Raw genomic sequence first — 17,855 nt, 5'->3', positions numbered from 1 at the left:
ATCGGCTTATTCGTACAACTTAATGCGTTAGTTTGTTGACATCTCGCGGCCTTACGGCTGTTCTGTGTCACGTGACGCTTTCGATCGATCAGTGACAGGAAGCGGGTGCTCGGGCTCGCGCACGGTTCTGCGGAATCTGGGCATTGGACCGTGCACGGTGGTTGACGTAGAATTCGGTATCTATGACTATCTTACCGAAAAAGAAGCCGCCTCCCCCTTCGGAGCCGGAGGACGGACGCGGAGGTGGTGGGGAGCGCGGAGGGCCGGGCGGTTCGGACTGTCGCCCTGGGGCAAGGCCTCGATCGTCTCCGCCTCCAGGACAGGGATCAACCGGACAGGATGGGAGCTGTGTTGTCTCTGGGCCGGGGCATAGCAAAAGGAGGCGGCAACAAGCTGCCAGCGGAGAACGGGTAGCTGTGGGAATCCCGGGGGCTGGGGCCAGCCCCGATGGGGAAGAGTGCGCAGGGAATAACAGTGAGGATGAATACGAGACAGCGGCCAGGACGGAGACAATAGACCCGGACACCGCGGAGCAAGTGAGAAGATACCCAGGGATAGATACCGAAAGTTCAGGGGGGGAAGGGAGAGTTCAATGTTATAGATCCTGATGGAGGGGACTGGGTGTCGTGGGAAATACGACGTGGATCGCATAGATATAGGTTTAAAGGGACATGCTAGTTCAGGTTGTTATGGAGTGGTTTAAAGAGTCATACAGTACTAATACAAAGTCATAATAATGGGGGTTGTAGTCCAAGAATAACTTGCTTAGCAACTTTGCTATCTATCTTTTTGTTTAAAAAAATATTGCTCATCCTGTTTCATAAATCTGAAATGGGCATGTGTGTGCAAATAAAGGGGTGATCACAAACCTTTGAAAGGTTTTGATTGGTCATGTATACCATATAACAACTTAGTTGTATGTCAGTCACATGAATGGAGTAAATGCACCAGTGAGAGGATGCATAGACTCCCAGGCTGGTACTGTGGTGATGTAAACAGTGTTGGTATTGGAGTTAAAAAGACAATCTTGGTATGCAGAGGCAGTCAGCCCAGATAGAAAAAAAATACTTAGGAAAAATAACAGTTGGGACAAGTTAGTCAGCAACAACGTTTAATGCACTGGATAAGGTACATGAGTGAGAGAATTGGGACAGAAGTGAGAGAATGTAATAGTATAGCGAGCAGGCTTGTATGGTTTATGCAGATGAGAGAGTGTAGGGGTAGGCAGAAGTAGAAATTCATCATTTATCAGACTGTATAAAGTTACTTGTTTTATTTCTTCTTTGCTACAATTAACACTCATCTAGAACTAGAGACTATGTCCAGCCCCAAGGGATTTTTGAGGGATGCTAGTGAGTCCTCTGGGTTGTCAGTCGGAAATCTCAAATACTAGAGAGAGAGGTGAATACATTTGAAGGTAGTAGAGAAGTGAAAGCGAGGAGAGTCCCAGAGACCCTCAAAAATGAATAATACAGAGAGAGGGGCAAAGTAAGACCTGAAATAGAGACAAAGATGCTTTAAAGTGGGAAGACAAGTTTTGCGGTGACAGGTTACACATGGGGCTGTTGGGGAAAACCTGTAAGTAATTTGTTAAAAGTGAGCTTCTCGCAATGGGCCTGGATGTGTGGGAGAATGTGAGAGAAATGAGATGAAGACACCCCCATATGACAATCTAATAAGGAGCTGGAGAAGAGAAACTGGGTAGAGAGGCAGCTCTAGAGGGATTTGGTAGAAGTAGAGCAGCAATAGAAAGGAGACCTATAGTAGTTTTAGAGACCGAAGGTGGAAACTAGGGGAGAGTTATAACAAAACTCAGGGACAGGGAGTATCAAGAGAGGAGTTGAGAGAAAATGACTATAGAAAAGAGAGACAGAGATGATCCAGGGAGACTGATAAACCCAGGGACAGGGGATCCAGAGAGATGGAATGGAGGGAAAGTGACTCTAGGAGAGAATGAAAGAGAAGATGGGCCTTAGGGTTTGGAGTACATGCAAAATTCAGAGAGAGAGAGAGAGAACCTTGGGAGGATCAAATATATGATGGAACAATTGGAAGAAGGAAGACCCAGTGGTATAAAGGGTAGACCTGAGTTAGATGCTTGATTACAATTTTACAAAACATGAATAACTTAGAAATTTACTCTTTTTTTTTTCCCTTCAGTTTTTAGTTGGAGAGAGCTTTTCTCCTCTGACAGGTAAACGAGTGCCCTGCATTGATACATATTATTGTGTAGCAGAATGTAGTAAGTGAATCTAAAACACACAGTGCAAAAGCATTAAAAAGGAATGACATTAGTACAAAATACCCTTACAGAGGCTGATGACCTTCACAGTTGACAATGGATGTATGAAATGGACCCTTATTGCTCTGTCTTACCACTTTCCCTATTTCTGAGGCCTCAGACTGGATCATCATGATATACTAAAACATTGTTGCACAATGCCTTTAATTATCACAAAAATGGGCATAAAAAAGCCCAGCACCACATTGAGCAATACCATGTTTTGTTTGTTTTTAAAGAGCTTTTATGTTACACGTTTTGGACTTTGTTTTTTTATAACACTTTAAAGGACCCACTGCACTTGAAGAGTCACACTCCTATCCAATGTGTGACTTGGTGTTAAACGTATGGCGACTATAAACAGATCATTATCTTGCAGAGGGATCTGGTGTGAAGGCTTGGAATATTGGGGAAGTAGTGACACCCAGCATATATCTGGTTTTGTTCATCTGTTGGGAACTGTGAAGAAAAAGGGCAAATTAAAGAAATATATGTATTATGAGATCTACAGGGAGGATGAGAGTAAGGGACACATGTTGAAGACACAGTGGATAGAAAATGTCCATGTATGGTTATGTTTTCTTGATAGTTTATCTTTATTTAGTAGTCTCAACTCACATTCTTTTAAGAAGAAAGTTTTTCTTATGCAAAAGGTTCTAATATTTTGAACAACAGCTGACCGTTCATCCAACCACAATGTGATCTGCGGACCTATAGCTTATTCAACTATACTGTATCTTTAAGGAGACTGTGATTGAGATACCAAATGGAGGATTACAGACATAAACTGTAGGCTACAGAAACCTCTGGTGGGTCAACTGAGGACTAATTATACTAATTCAAAAAGACTTAAAGGGTGGAAGAAGTCAAGTGCAGATTTTAAAAGCCAGAGATATGTATGGCCTGTCATAGTATGCACTGGAGCTATGCCCTGTTATATGGTGGGGGCCTGGGACTTTTGCCTGTCCTGTGGTGGTAGCTTGGAGGAATAGGGCTATTGACTGTCATATGGTGGTAGTCTGGGGGATGGGGGCTATTGCTTGTCATATGGTGGGTGCCTGGAGGAGTGGGGCTATGGCCTGTCATATGGTGGGTGCCTGGAGGAGTGGGGCTATGGCCTGTCATATGGTGGGTGCCTGGAGGAGTGGGGCTATGGCCTGTCATATGGTGGGTGCCTGGAGGAGTGGGGCTATGGCCTGTCATATGGTGGGTGCCTGGAGGAGTGGGGCTATGGCCTGTCATATGGTGGGTGCCGGGAGAATTAGGGCTATGGCCTGTTATAGAGGATATTGAAAAGAATCACCCCTATGAAAATAATCACTTTTGTTGCTTTGCAGCCTGAAATAAAGACACACACACTTTTTGTTTATTCAGTTGTAATTACTTAGTGCAATCTATAACATCCAAGTGAAAGATCTAACACCAACATGTCAGGCAAAAATAAAGACGATTTCAAAAACAGAATCACTGAGTTGGAAAAAGGATTACCCCTTCCTAAAATTACTTGTAAACTCAATCAGGTGTAGCTAATCGCCTTCTAAATGGCACACACAAAGCTATTTGACCTTCAACTGTGATCAGCTGTGGGCATATTGATTAGCTCAGCATGAGAAGAGCTTTCCTGGAGCATCTAAGTCCCTGGTAGTGCAACTGAAGCAAACAATCAAGTATTGGTGGCAAGGCACTGACAAAAGATCTCCAGATAAATGTGTGGACAGGCACAAGTCAGGAGATGGATACAAGAAAATATCAAAGGCTTTATCAATGCCTAGAAGCACAGTGAAGTCTATTATTAAGAAGAGGAAGGTATTTGGTACAACATAGACGCTCTCTGCATCAGGACGTCGCTCCAAACTGAATGAAAGAGCCAGGAGGAAACTTTTCAGAGAGGCTACCAAGAGGCCCACAGCGACTGAAGCAGTTGCAGGAATTTATGACAAAGAGTGGTCATTGTGTGCATGTAACAATAATATCACAAATTCTCCACAAATGTGGCTTGTATGGGAGGGTTGCAAGAAAAAAGCCACTCCTCAAGAAAAGTCACATGCAGTCACGACTGAGCTTTGCCATAACACACCTAGGAGATTCTGAGGCCACTTGGAAAAAAGTGTTATGGTCAGATGAGACTAAAATTGAATTATTTGGCCTCAACACCAAACTATATGTTTGGAGGAAATCCAATACAGTTCACCATCCAAATAACACCATACCTACAGTAAAGCATGGAGGTGGTAATGTCCTGTTATGGGGGTGTTTCTCTGCAGCAGGCACTGGAGCACTTGTCAAGATAGAAAGAATAATGGATGGGGCAAAATGCCGTCAAATTATTAAGGAAAATGTGCTGCCCTCTGCCTGGAAGTTGTCAATGAGAAGGTTTACCTTCCAACATGACAATGACTCAAAGCACACAGCAAAAATTACCACACAGTGGTTGAAGGAGATGAATGTTCTTGCTGGCCTAGTTAGAGCCCAGACTTAAATCCAATTGAGTATCTGTGGCATGACTAAAAGACTGCAGTCCACAAACAGTCACCAAAGAAGAGTGGGCAAATATTGCACAGTCTAGATGTGCAAAGTTAGTAGAGACATCCCAACAGACTAAAGGCTGTAATTAAAGCAAAAGGTGGTTCAATAAAATACTGACACAAGGGGGTGGTCCTTTTTCCAACTCAGTGATTCTGTTTTTGAATTGTCTTTATTTTTGCCTGACATGTTGGTGTCATATCTTTCACTTGGATGTTATAAGTTGCACTGAGTAATTACAACTGGATAAACAAAAACTGTGTCTGTCTTTATTTCAGGCTGCAAAGGAACAAAATGTGATTATTTTCAATACCTACTGTATGTGTTGGGTGCCTGGAGAATTGGGGCTATGGCCGGTCATGTGGTAGGTGTCTGGGGGCTATGGCCTGTCGTGGTGGGTGCCTGGAGACTGGGGGTTATGGCCTGTCATGTGGTAGGTGCCTGGAGACTGGGGGCTATGGCCTGTCATGTGGTGGGTGCCTGCAGGAGTGGGGCTATGGCCTGTCATGGGGTGGGTGCCTGCAGGAGTGGGGCTATGGCCTGTCATGGGGTGGGTGCCTGCAGGAGTGGGGCTATGGCCTGTCATGGGGTGGGTGCCTGCAGGAGTGGGGCTATGGCCTGTCATGTGGTGGGTGTCTGGATGATTTGGGCTATGGCCTGTCATGTGGTGGGTGTCTGGATGATTGGGGCTATGGCCTGTCATGTGGTGGGTGTCTGGATGATTGGGGCTATGGCCTGTCATGTGGTGGGTGTCTGGATGATTGGGGCTATGGCCTGTCAAGTGGTGGGTGTCTGGATGATTGGGGCTATGGCCTGTCATGTGGTGGGTTTCTGGATGATTTGGGCTATGGCCTGTCATGTGGTGGGTGTCAGGATGATTTGGGCTATGGCCTGTCATGTGGTGGGTGTCTGGGTGATTGGGGCTATGGCCTGTCATGTGGTGGGTGTCTGGATGATTTGGGCTATGGCCTGTCATGTGGTGGGTGTCTGGATGATTGGGGCTATGGCCTGTCATGTGGTGGGTGTCTGCAGGAGTGGGGCTATGTCCTGTCATGTGGTGGATTTCTGGATGATTTGGGCTATGGCCTGTCATGTGGTGGGTGTCTGGATGATTGGGGCTATGGCCTGTCATGTGGTGGGTGTCTGGATGATTGGGGCTATGGCCTGTCATGTGGTGGGTGTCTGGATGATTGGGGCTATGGCCTGTCATGTGGTGGGTGTCTGGATGATTTGGGCTATGGCCTGTCAAGTGGTGGGTGTCTGGATGATTGGGGCTATGGCCTGTCATGTGGTGGGTGTCTGGATGATTGGGGCTATGGCCTGTCATGTGGTGGGTGTCTGGATGATTGGGGCTATGGCCTGTCATGTGGTGGGTGTCTGGATGATTGGGGCTATGGCCTGTCATGTGGTGGGAGTGTGGAAGAGTGGGTCTATATTGTCATGTGTTGCAAACCATAGGGTTATGGCCTTTGTTATGGTGGGATCCTGGGTCACTGAGGCAATGGCCTGTCATGGTGGGAGCCTGATATATTGGGGTTGTGGTCTGTCTTGCTGAGAGCCTGTGGGAGAAGGGTAATGAAGATTTTTTTGCTTCAATAAGGCTGTGGTATGGGGAGAATAATTGTAGCTGGTTATAGAAGGGGGGGATCAGGGCTGTCATGAAGAGATTAGGCTGTGACTTGTGTGTCTACATGGCCTTTTAATACAGTGTCCCCTGTTTCCAGCAGGAGCACTGGTTTGAGAAGGCTTTACAGGAAAAGAAGGGATTTATAATCAAACGGATGAAAGAAGATGGAGCCTGTTTGTTCAGAGCTGTTGGTGAGTATTAGTCATGTGTATTGTGGAAGTGTCAGTATATGCAATTTAGTTTTATAGTGCACTCTGTAGGTATGCTCTCTCTTTCCAGCGGTTATTAGTATAGGGCTGTAGGTATGCTCTCTCTCTTTCCAGCGGTTATTAGTATAAGGCTGTAGGTGTGCTCTCTCTCTATCCAGCGGTTATTAGTATAGGGCTGTAGGTGTGCTCTCTTCCCTGTGTGTATTAGTACCGGCTGTAGGTGTGCTCTCTCTCTTTCCAGCGGTTATTAGTATAGGGCTGTAGGTGTGCTCTCTTCCCTGTGTGTATTAGTACCGGCTGTAGGTGTGCTCTCTTCCCTGTGTGTATTAGTACCGGCTGTAGGTGTGCTCTCTTCCCTGTGTGTATTAGTACCGGCTGTAGGTGTGCTCTCTTCCCTGTGTGTATTAGTACCGGCTGTAGGTGTGCTCTCTTTGTGTGTATTAGTACCGGCTGTAGGTGTGCTCTCTTTGTGTGTATTAGTACCGGCTGTAGGTGTGCTCTCTTTGTGTGTATTAGTACCGGCTGTAGGTGTGCTCTCTTCCCTGTGTGTATTAGTACCGGCTGTAGGTGTGCTCTCTTCCCTGTGTGTATTAGTACCGGCTGTAGGTGTGCTCTCTTCCCTGTGTGTATTAGTACCGGCTGTAGGTGTGCTCTCTCTCTTTCCAGCGGTTATTAGTATAGGGCTGTAGGTGTGCTCTCTTCCCCGTGTGTATTAGTAAAGTGATGTAGGTGTGCTCTCTCTCTTTCCTGCGGTTATTAGTATAGGGCTGTAGGTGTTCTCTCTTCCCTGTGTGTATTAGTACCGGCTGTAGGTGTGCTCTCTTTGTGTGTATTAGTACCGGCTGTAGGTGTGCTCTCTTCCCTGTGTGTATTAGTACCGGCTGTAGGTGTGCTCTCTTCCCTGTGTGTATTAGTACCGGCTGTAGGTGTGCTCTCTTCCCTGTGTGTATTAGTACCGGCTGTAGGTGTGCTCTCTCTCTTTCCAGCGGTTATTAGTATAGGGCTGTAGGTGTGCTCTCTTCCCCGTGTGTATTAGTAAAGTGATGTAGGTGTGCTCTCTCTCTCTTTCCTGCGGTTATTAGTATAGGGCTGTAGGTGTTCTCTCTTCCCTGTGTGTATTAGTACCGGCTGTAGGTGTGCTCTCTTTGTGTGTATTAGTACCGGCTGTAGGTGTGCTCTCTTCCCTGTGTGTATTAGTATCGGCTGTAGGTGTGCTCTCTTCCCTGTGTGTATTAGTACCAGCTGTAGGTGTGCTCTCTTCCCTGTGTGTATTAGTACCGGCTGTAGGTGTGCTCTCTTCTTTGTGTGTATTAGTACCGGCTGTAGGTGTGCTCTCTTCCCTGTGTGTATTAGTATCGGCTGTAGGTGTGCTCTCTTCCCTGTGTGTATTAGTACCAGCTGTAGGTGTGCTCTCTTCTTTGTGTGTATTAGTACCGGCTGTAGGTGTGCTCTCTTCCCTGTGTGTATTATTAGTACCGGCTGTAGGTGTGCTCTCTTCCCTGTGTGTATTATTAGTACCGGCTGTAGGTGTGCTCTCTTCCCTGTGTGCATTATTAGTACCGACTGTAGGTGTGCTCTCTTCCCTGTGTGTATTATTAGTATCGGCTGTAGGTGTGCTCTCTTCCCTGTGTGCATTATTAGTACCGGCTGTAGGTGTGCTCTCTTCCCTGTGTGTATTATTAGTACCGGCTGTAGGTGTGCTCTCTTCCCTGTGTGCATTATTAGTACCGGCTGTAGGTGTGCTCTCTTCCCTGTGTGCATTATTAGTACCGGCTGTAGGTGTGCTCTCTTCCCTGTGTGCATTATTAGTACCGGCTGTAGGTGTGCTCTCTTCCCTGTGTGTATTATTAGTATCGGCTGTAGGTGTGCTCTCTTCCCTGTGTGCATTATTAGTACCGGCTGTAGGTGTGCTCTCTTCCCTGTGTGTATTATTAGTATCGGCTGTAGGTGTGCTCTCTTCCCTGTGTGTATTATTAGTACCGGCTGTAGGTGTGCTCTCTTCCCTGTGTGCATTATTAGTACCGGCTGTAGGTGTGCTCTCTTCCCTGTGTGTATTATTATCGGCTGTAGGTGTGCTCTCTTCCCTGTGTGTATTATTAGTACCGGCTGTAGGTGTGCTCTCTTCCCTGTGTGCATTATTAGTACCGGCTGTAGGTGTGCTCTCTTCCCTGTGTGCATTATTAGTACCGGCTGTAGGTGTGCTCTCTTCTCTGTGTGTATTATTAGTACCGGCTGTAGGTGTGCTCTCTTCTCTGTGTGTATTATTAGTACCGGCTGTAGGTGTGCTCTCTACCCTGTGTGTATTAGTACCAGCTGTAGGTGTGCTCTCTTCCCTGTGTGTATTATTAGTACCGGCTGTAGGTGTGCTCTCTTCTCTGTGTGCATTATTAGTACCGGCTGTAGGTGTGCTCTCTTCTCTGTGTGTATTATTAGTACCGGCTGTAGGTGTGCTCTCTTCTCTGTGTGTATTATTAGTACCGGCTGTAGGTGTGCTCTCTTCTCTGTGTGTATTATTAGTACCGGCTGTAGGTGTGCTCTCTTCTGTGTGTATTATTAGTACCGGCTGTAGGTGTGCTCTCTTCCCTGTGTGTATTATTAGTACCGGCTGTAGGTGTGCTCTCTTCCCTGTGTGCATTATTAGTACCGGCTGTAGGTGTGCTCTCTTCCCTGTGTGCATTATTAGTACCGGCTGTAGGTGTGCTCTCTTCTCTGTGTGCATTATTAGTACCGGCTGTAGGTGTGCTCTCTTCCCTGTGTGTATTATTAGTACCGGCTGTAGGTGTGCTCTCTTCCCTGTGTGTATTATTAGTACCGGCTGTAGGTGTGCTCTCTTCCCTGTGTGTATTATTAGTACCGGCTGTAGGTGTGCTCTCTTCCCTGTGTGTATTATTAGTACCGGCTGTAGGTGTGCTCTCTTCCCTGTGTGTATTATTAGTACCGGCTGTAGGTGTGCTCTCTTCCCTGTGTGTATTATTAGTACCGGCTGTAGGTGTGCTCTCTTCCCTGTGTGTATTATTAGTATCGGCTGGAGGTGTGCTCTCTTCCCTGTGTGTATTATTAGTATCGGCTGGAGGTGTGCTCTCTTCCCTGTGTGTATTATTAGTACCGGCTGTAGGTGTGCTCTCTTCCCTGTGTGTATTATTAGTACCGGCTGTAGGTGTGCTCTCTTCCCTGTGTGTATTATTAGTACCGGCTGTAGGTGTGCTCTCTTCCCTGTGTGTATTATTAGTACCGGCTGTAGGTGTGCTCTCTTCCCTGTGTGCATTATTAGTACCGGCTGTAGGTGTGCTCTCTTCCCTGTGTGTATTATTAGTACCGGCTGTAGGTGTGCTCTCTTCCCTGTGTGTATTATTAGTACCGGCTGTAGGTGTGCTCTCTTCCCTGTGTGTATTATTAGTATCGGCTGTAGGTGTGCTCTCTTCCCTGTGTGTATTATTAGTATCGGCTGTAGGTGTGCTCTCTTCCCTGTGTGTATTATTAGTACCGGCTGTAGGTGTGCTCTCTTCCCTGTGTGTATTATTAGTACCGGCTGTAGGTGTGCTCTCTTCCCTGTGTGTATTATTAGTACCGGCTGTAGGTGTGCTCTCTTCCCTGTGTGTATTATTAGTACCGGCTGTAGGTGTGCTCTCTTCCCTGTGTGTATTATTAGTACCGGCTGTAGGTGTGCTCTCTTCCCTGTGTGTATTATTAGTATCGGCTGTAGGTGTGCTCTCTTCCCTGTGTGTATTATTAGTATCGGCTGTAGGTGTGCTCTCTTCCCTGTGTGTATTATTAGTACCGGCTGTAGGTGTGCTCTCTTCCCTGTGTGTATTAGTAGCAGCTGTAGTTGTGCTCTCTACCCTGTGTGTATTAGTAGCAGCTGTAGGTGTGCTCTCTTCCCTGTGTGTATTATTAGTACCGGCTGTAGGTGTGCTCTCTTCTCTGTGTGTATTATTAGTACCGGCTGTAGGTGTGCTCTCTTCTCTGTGTGTATTATTAGTACCGGCTGTAGGTGTGCTCTCTTCTCTGTGTGTATTATTAGTACCGGCTGTAGGTGTGCTCTCTTCTCTGTGTGTATTATTAGTACCGGCTGTAGGTGTGCTCTCTTCCCTGTGTGTATTATTAGTACTGGCTGTAGGTGTGCTCTCTTCCCTGTGTGTATTAGTAGCAGCTGTAGGTGTGCTCTCTTCCCTGTGTGTATTAGTAGCAGCTGTAGGTGTGCTCTCTTCCCTGTGTGTATTAGTAGCAGCTGTAGTTGTGCTCTCTTCCCTGTGTGTATTAGTACCAGCTGTAGGTGTGCTCTCTTCCCTGTGTGTATTAGTAGCAGCTGTAGGTGTGCTCTCTTCCCTGTGTGTATTAGTAGCAGCTGTAGTTGTGCTCTCTTCCCTGTGTGTATTATTAGTACCGGCTGTAGGTGTGCTTTCTTCCCTGTGTGTATTATTAGTACCGGCTGTAGGTGTGCTCTCTTCCCTGTGTGTATTAGTAGCAGCTGTAGTTGTGCTCTCTTCCCTGTGTGTATTAGTAGCAGCTGTAGTTGTGCTCTCTTCCCTGTGTGTATTAGTAGCAGCTGTAGTTGTGCTCTCTTCCCTGTGTGTATTAGTAGCAGCTGTAGTTGTGCTCTCTTCCCTGTGTGTATTAGTAGCAGCTGTAGGTGTGCTCTCTTCCCTGTGTATATTATTAGTAGCAGCTGTAGTTGTGCTCTCTTCCCTGTGTGTATTAGTAGCAGCTGTAGGTGTGCTCTCTTCCCTGTGTATATTATTAGTAGCAGCTGTAGTTGTGCTCTCTTCCCTGTGTGTATTAGTAGCAGCTGTAGTTGTGCTCTCTTCCCTGTGTGTATTAGTAGCAGCTGTAGTTGTGCTCTCTTCCCTGTGTGTATTAGTAGCAGCTGTAGTTGTGCTCTCTTCCCTGTGTGTATTAGTAGCAGCTGTAGTTGTGCTCTCTTCCCTGTGTGTATTAGTAGCAGCTGTAGTTGTGCTCTCTTCCCTGTGTGTATTAGTAGCAGCTTTAGTTGTGCTCTCTACCCTGTGTGTATTAGTAGCAGCTGTAGTTGTGCTCTCTTCCCTGTGTGTATTAGTAGCAGCTGTAGTTGTGCTCTCTTCCCTGTGTGTATTAGTAGCAGCTGTAGTTGTGCTCTCTTCCCTGTGTGTATTAGTAGCAGCTGTAGTTGTGCTCTCTTCCCTGTGTGTATTAGTAGCAGCTGTAGTTGTGCTCTCTACCCTGTGTGTATTAGTAGCAGCTGTAGTTGTGCTTACCTCTCTTTGCATGTGGGCAAAGCTCTCTGTTCTATCTAGTTTCTCATATATTAGGATATAACTGCAGACTCACTCAGCTTCAGGTGTATTCCGGCTTTATATAAATGAGGGCACTTTTATATTTTATGTGTATTTTCATCCCCCCATGTAAATAATTCTACCCTTAAAGGGACAGTAAACACCAGAAATGCTGTTGTTTTAAAATATAGATAATGCCTTAATTACCTGTTCCCCACTTTTGCATAACCAACTCAGTTATAATACACATTTTACCTCTGTGATTACCTTGTATCTAAGCCTCTGCAGACTGCCCCCTTATTTCAGTTCTTTTAACAGACTTGCATTTAACCAATCAGTGCTCACTCCTCAGTAAATTCACATGCATGAGCTCAATGTTATCTATATGAAACACATATAGACGTTTCCACCGCTTAGCAAAAAGCTGTGTGTTCCAGCTGGCGCCAAGCCGGATAGCCTGCACGGCTATTGGCTAAGAGGGGGAAAAGTCATCTCTCAGCAAAATAGTGTAATGCCGTGGGCTGCCTGAGGGGCTCAGTGCGGCAAACGCTTCTAACAAATAAAGGAGCTTTCAGCATAAAGTATTTTATACTTCATGACTGAAAGTCCCCTTTATTTTCTCCAATTGTAAATCCTAGCGTTTCACAAATTTAGTAATTTGTAGAGGGTAGTACTATATTTACGTGCTTGTTTAGGAGAGCTTGATCTGGTGAGCAGTCTAATGTGCAACCTAAGTATTTTGTTTTTAATCACTTCATCCCAAACGTATTAGAATAAGCACATCTCCTAATCAGTCGAGAAAGCGGGGTTAGGGACAGAGATGTAAGCCCACTTCCTTATTCACCTACCCTGTTAGTCTAAGGCAGACTGTGTTTCCCAGGACAAGATTAATGCATGTGGACATGCTAGCTTTATTTCATAAGAGGCAGAACATTTTTTTTTTTTAACCAAGTTCCTTTTTTAACTTTGTCTTTAACTCCTTTAAAAGAGTGAGACAAATAGTCAAAATTGCACTCCAGGACCCCACCCCCTTTCTGTTTCAGATGAGGTTACGGCCAGTGATTGAAGCATACACACGTATGCGTCTCATTTGCTCAGAAGCTGTATCCTCATCCATAGGGGCACAGGAGCACAACTATTTATTTAATCCCTTTACATTTTTTTTTTATATATACTTGAAGGTTTTTTTAAACGGACTCATTTCTGTAAAAGTTATGTTTTGTCTTACGCTTCCTAGATAGGGCGAAAAGCAAGATCTGTAACCTAGGTTTTCAAATGACATAAAGCAGCTATTTGTGTTGCAGCATTTTTAGATGACAGATTTGACATTTTGGCCTCTAGGAAGTGTAGGACAAATCATAGCTTTTATACACACGTGCAAGAGTCGTTAATCTCCTTGTAAGGCTTTGCCACATTTGCAGCATTTCGGTTGCAGGCTCACTCATTTGAGCCTGCAACTGATATTTATGAAGCAGCAAATTAAACCTCCAATAGGCGGATGAAATTCACCCCAGATTCATTTTACCAGGGTGATTGACAAGCCCTTCTCTCACGCAAATGGTTGCACTAGTGTAGGGGGCGTCATTCGCCCGTGCAATGATAAATACGGGGGACCCATGTGCCCCACAATCTGCAATGGAATGCAAGTGAAACCTGTCATTTTTTTAGATTGATAAATCTTGTCCTTAATGTATATTTACACTGAATGCTGTTTAAAGAGACATGAATGTCATAATTAAACTGTCATGATTCAGATAGAGCATAAAATTAAAAAAAACATATGCAACTGAAGTAGACTCGGGAGCGTTCACTTGTCTAGAACCAGCAGTGTTTGAAACCATTTGTTATACATGAAGTGCATAAGACACATGCATTCTCCTAGCTCAGTATGCTCTCATGGGAAGGAGCTAAGGGGTAGATTTATCATGCCCCGGATGGACATGATTCGCTATAGCAAATCCTGTCCGCCCTGCATCGCTAAATGCTGACAGCGTACGGGATCGGATAACGGAAAATAAGTCTAACAGGACTAAAAATCCCAAATCCCAAGTAGCCTGCCATTTTTAAAGAGGCAGGTCACACAGTAAACCAATTTAGGTACCAGATTACAGAACATGTTCAAATTGAGAGGAGAGGGGGAGATAGGGAGAGAAAACTGAAACAGAGAGAGGCGTTTTGGATATATTATTTAGAAACAAAAGGACCGTTTGTTATGAATAAGGACTGGGACTTATCTGTATTTTTATAAAATTCAAATGTTTAACAATTTTTGTAGATATTTAGTGTGTTAAGATGCTCCATTGTTTCTAATCTCTATAAATACAAATACCTATGTACTGATAAGTGGTATATTTGATAGCTGCTTCAATAATTATACGTTTTAAAGTGATAAGGATTATATAGCATTATATTATTACTCTGGGTGTGTTTACTGTGGGATGGCACTGAAATAGTTAAATTATGTGGGAGGTGTTAGGCACTTACCTGTGTGATATCTTAACTACCTGTGTGATGTCATAGCAGGAGGTGTCTGTATAGGCTATTTAAGGACACTCAGTGTGTTTTAATTTATACATGACTAAGGACCGATAGATCCGAAAAGTTGTAACTTGTACTGGCTGCAATAAAACTTTTTGTATTTGACCTTCGGTGCTGCTGTACCTTGCTTTATGCATTTAACATTGCACAAGCATTTCTAGTGAAATGCTTGTGCAATGCCGCCCCCTGCACATTCAGGGCCGCTAGCAGGGGGTGTCAATCATCCCGATCGGATCAGGATGATTACTGGCCACTATCTCAGAGGTGGCGGACGAGTTAAGGAGCAGTGGTCTTATGACCGGCGCCGCTTCTTCTTAACTAAAGTTTCTGGCAAGCCAGAAACTTCGGGGGTAGATTGCAGCATCCGCTGCTTGGTAAATCTACCCCCATGTCTCTACAACAGATACCAAGAAAAGGAGCTTAATTTGATAATAGAAATAAATTGGAAGATTTTTAAAATTGTGCTCTTTCCAAATTTTGAAAATTCTAAGGAGCAGTAAATATTTTGAGCTAACGCTATTTTCTTAAAGTGTGGTGTAAAAACATCTAACAGGCAAAGTTTAGTTGTTATAAACTTGTTTTAACTATTGTTTAGAAATACCTAAAATTTGCTGCGCCTTCGACTTTCGTGCGACTACTTGCACCACCCATACTTTTATCATTAGAATTGTAGGCTCTGTTTCTCAAACAGCCCTTCTATTTGCAAAATACACAGAAGGAGCAGTCCGACAAAAGCTTGTTCACCGTAACTGCTCCCTGTTGAGCGCATGCATATGCAGTGCAGTAGTAATGTTGTAACAGAAAGCGTGCACAGCTCAGTGACGTGTTTGCTGCTTCTGTATATAATCCTGAGTTTCATATCCTAGTCACAATGAGCACTTGACAATCAATCCTGGGAAAGATCGCCTAAACTCAGCAATTCACTACAGATCTCTCTCTCAAAAAAAGTTATCCTTATGAGTCGCATTGCTTGAGGCTTTCTGTGAACAGCGCTGACATAACAAGTGACATCAGCGGGATCCTACTGTGCATTCACCCTTGCACATGAGCACCTAACTCTTCAGTTGACCAATTAAGAACAGGATTACCTCATCCATATAAGGGAATTTTAGTGGGGGCGGGGAGTTTGGGCTACGAAAAAAATGTTTGGTTTTTATAAACACGTTTTGAACAATCAAACTTTGCCTGTTAGATGTTTGTACTCCAAGCTATGAGAAAATAGCCTTATCTTAGGGTGTCTACTGTCCCTTTAAGGTTAAAGGGACACTCAATCAAAATTAAAGTTTCATTATTCAGATAGAGCATGGAAATTTAAACAACTTTCTAATTTACTTCCATTAACAAAATGTGCACAATCTTTTTATATTTAAACTTTTTGAGTCACCAGCTCCTACTGAGCGTGTGCAAGAATAAGTGTGTATGCATTTGTGATTGGCTGATGGCTGTCACATGGTACGTGTATGCATTTGTGATTGGCTGATGGCTGTCACATGGTACAGGGGGATTGGAAAAAGACATAACTTTTAAAATTGTCAGAAAAAAAATCTACTACTCATTTGAAAGTTCAGACTAAGTGCTATTGCACTGTCTTGTTATCTTGCATTTGTTGATTATTCAAATCTACAGTGTTGACTGGTCCTTTAACTTCCAAGTTTCCACATTGCATCTTGGGATGTTTCTAGGCAAATCTGCAAGAACTATAATAAATAATCTAAGATGTCCTCAATTAAAGGGACACTCATGTCAAAATTAAACTTTCGTTATTCACATAGAGCAGCAATTTTAAACAACTTTCCAATTTACTTCCATTAACAAAATGTGCACAGTCTTTTTATATTTACACTTTTTGAGTCACCAGCTCCTACTGAGCATGTGTAAGAATCACAGAATAAGCGTATATGCATTTGTGATTGGCTGATGGCTGTCACATGGTACGTGTATGCATTTTTGATTGGAAATAGACATAAATTTTAAAACTCATTTCAAGTTCAGACTAAGTGCTATTGCATTGTCTTGTTATCATGCATTTGTTAATTATGCAAATCTACTGTGTTTACATCATTTTTTCTTTCAAGATACTGATAGACATGTGCACGCTCCTGAGCATACTTCCTTGCATGTCAACAAAAGATGCCAAGAGAACGAAAGAAAAATTTGCTAAAAAAAAGTAAATTAATAATAGAAGCAATTGGAAATTATTTAAAATTGCATGCTCTATCTCAACCATGAAATGTACTTAGTTCTTTTGGAATCCTTTCTTTAAAAGACTGTAGGTAGGCTCAGGAGTTTGTGGGTGTCTGTAGTACTCTGTGGTAGCAATGGAAATTTCCGTCATCTAGTGCTCAATAACATGTTTGCAAAACTGAGGCTATATAAATATCCAGACTTGTGCACGCTACCTACCTAGGTTTTTTCGTCAACAAAGAATACCACGATAATGCGTTAAATTTGATTATAGAAGTCAATTGGTAAACCTTATTTATTTGTCTATGTTCCTGTTTTAATCACGATAGAAACAAAAAGTGTTTTACACACAAATGGGAAAAGGATGTGTGCTGAGTACCGTACAAAGTGTGAGGATACTGATGTAGTTCCCAGATGTTATTTGCCGGAGCTTGTAAAATACAAGGAGAGGCTGCACAAGTAAACAGGGGAACACTTACAACATTTAGCAAAGAAGCCCTTTAGTTTTACAGCCTGCAGCTGCATTATATTCTTTACTTAAGATGTTTGTGTATGACCCAGTCTGAGTCATAGCATATGGTTGTTGCAAATGAAAACTGGATGTGTCTTAAAGGGACATAAAACCCAAAATGTTTCTTTCAGGATTCACATAGAACATAATGTTTTAAACAACTTTCCAATTTAGTTCTATTATCACATTTTCTTTGTTTTCTTGTTACCGTTTGTTTAAATGCTGGGATGTAAAGCTCAGGAGTGTGCACGGGTCTGCAGCAGTTTTGCGACAACTACTTATTTGGAGGAGCCAGTTTAGACTTGTGTCTGGAGAAGACAGCGGTTGTGACTGTCATTGTGTTTTGTGTTAACAAAATCTCCATTGTCTGGTTGCAACATACTTACCGTCCTTTTAATACATGCCCTCAGTTCTGTAGATTAGAAAAGGTGTATTAAAGGGACATGAAACCCAATTGTTCCTGATTCAGATAGAGAATGCTGCTTTAAACAAATTCTAATTTACTCCTATTAATGTTTTCTTTGTTTTCTTGGTATCTTTTGTTTAAAAGCAGGGACGTAAAGTTACGAGCTGGCCCATTTCTGGAGCACTAGATGGCAGCAGTTTTGCAAGAGCACTAGATTGCAGCACTATTTCCTGTCATGCAGTGCTCCAGATGCCTACCTAGGTATCTCTTCAACACAGAATATTATGGGAACAAAGCAAATTTGTTCATAGAAGTAAATTGTAAACT

The 17,855-nt window shown here is 43.7% G+C and overlaps 1 protein-coding gene across 4 annotated transcripts in view; it reads left to right on the top strand.

Annotated features, from left to right (window-relative positions):
* Window positions 1–59: 59 nt before the first annotated feature.
* The window catches only part of OTUD5 (OTU deubiquitinase 5), a 45,149-nt gene continuing 27,353 nt past the window's right edge, over window positions 60–17,855 (top strand). For 3 of the 4 annotated variants that reach the window (XM_053695983.1, XM_053695984.1, XM_053695980.1), the window contains exons 1-2: window positions 60–536; window positions 6,529–6,622. In XM_053695983.1, the coding sequence (XP_053551958.1) occupies window positions 183–536; window positions 6,529–6,622 (448 nt within the window). In that variant the 5' untranslated portion in view covers window positions 60–182. The remainder of the gene's footprint in view (window positions 537–6,528; window positions 6,623–17,855) is intronic. The other variant, XM_053695981.1, reaches the window with a different exon arrangement.

The sequence above is a fragment of the Bombina bombina genome, chromosome 12, assembly GCF_027579735.1.
Source record: "Bombina bombina isolate aBomBom1 chromosome 12, aBomBom1.pri, whole genome shotgun sequence".
Taxonomy (NCBI): Eukaryota; Metazoa; Chordata; class Amphibia; order Anura; family Bombinatoridae; genus Bombina; species Bombina bombina.
This window is presented reverse-complemented; position numbering and strand designations above follow the sequence as displayed.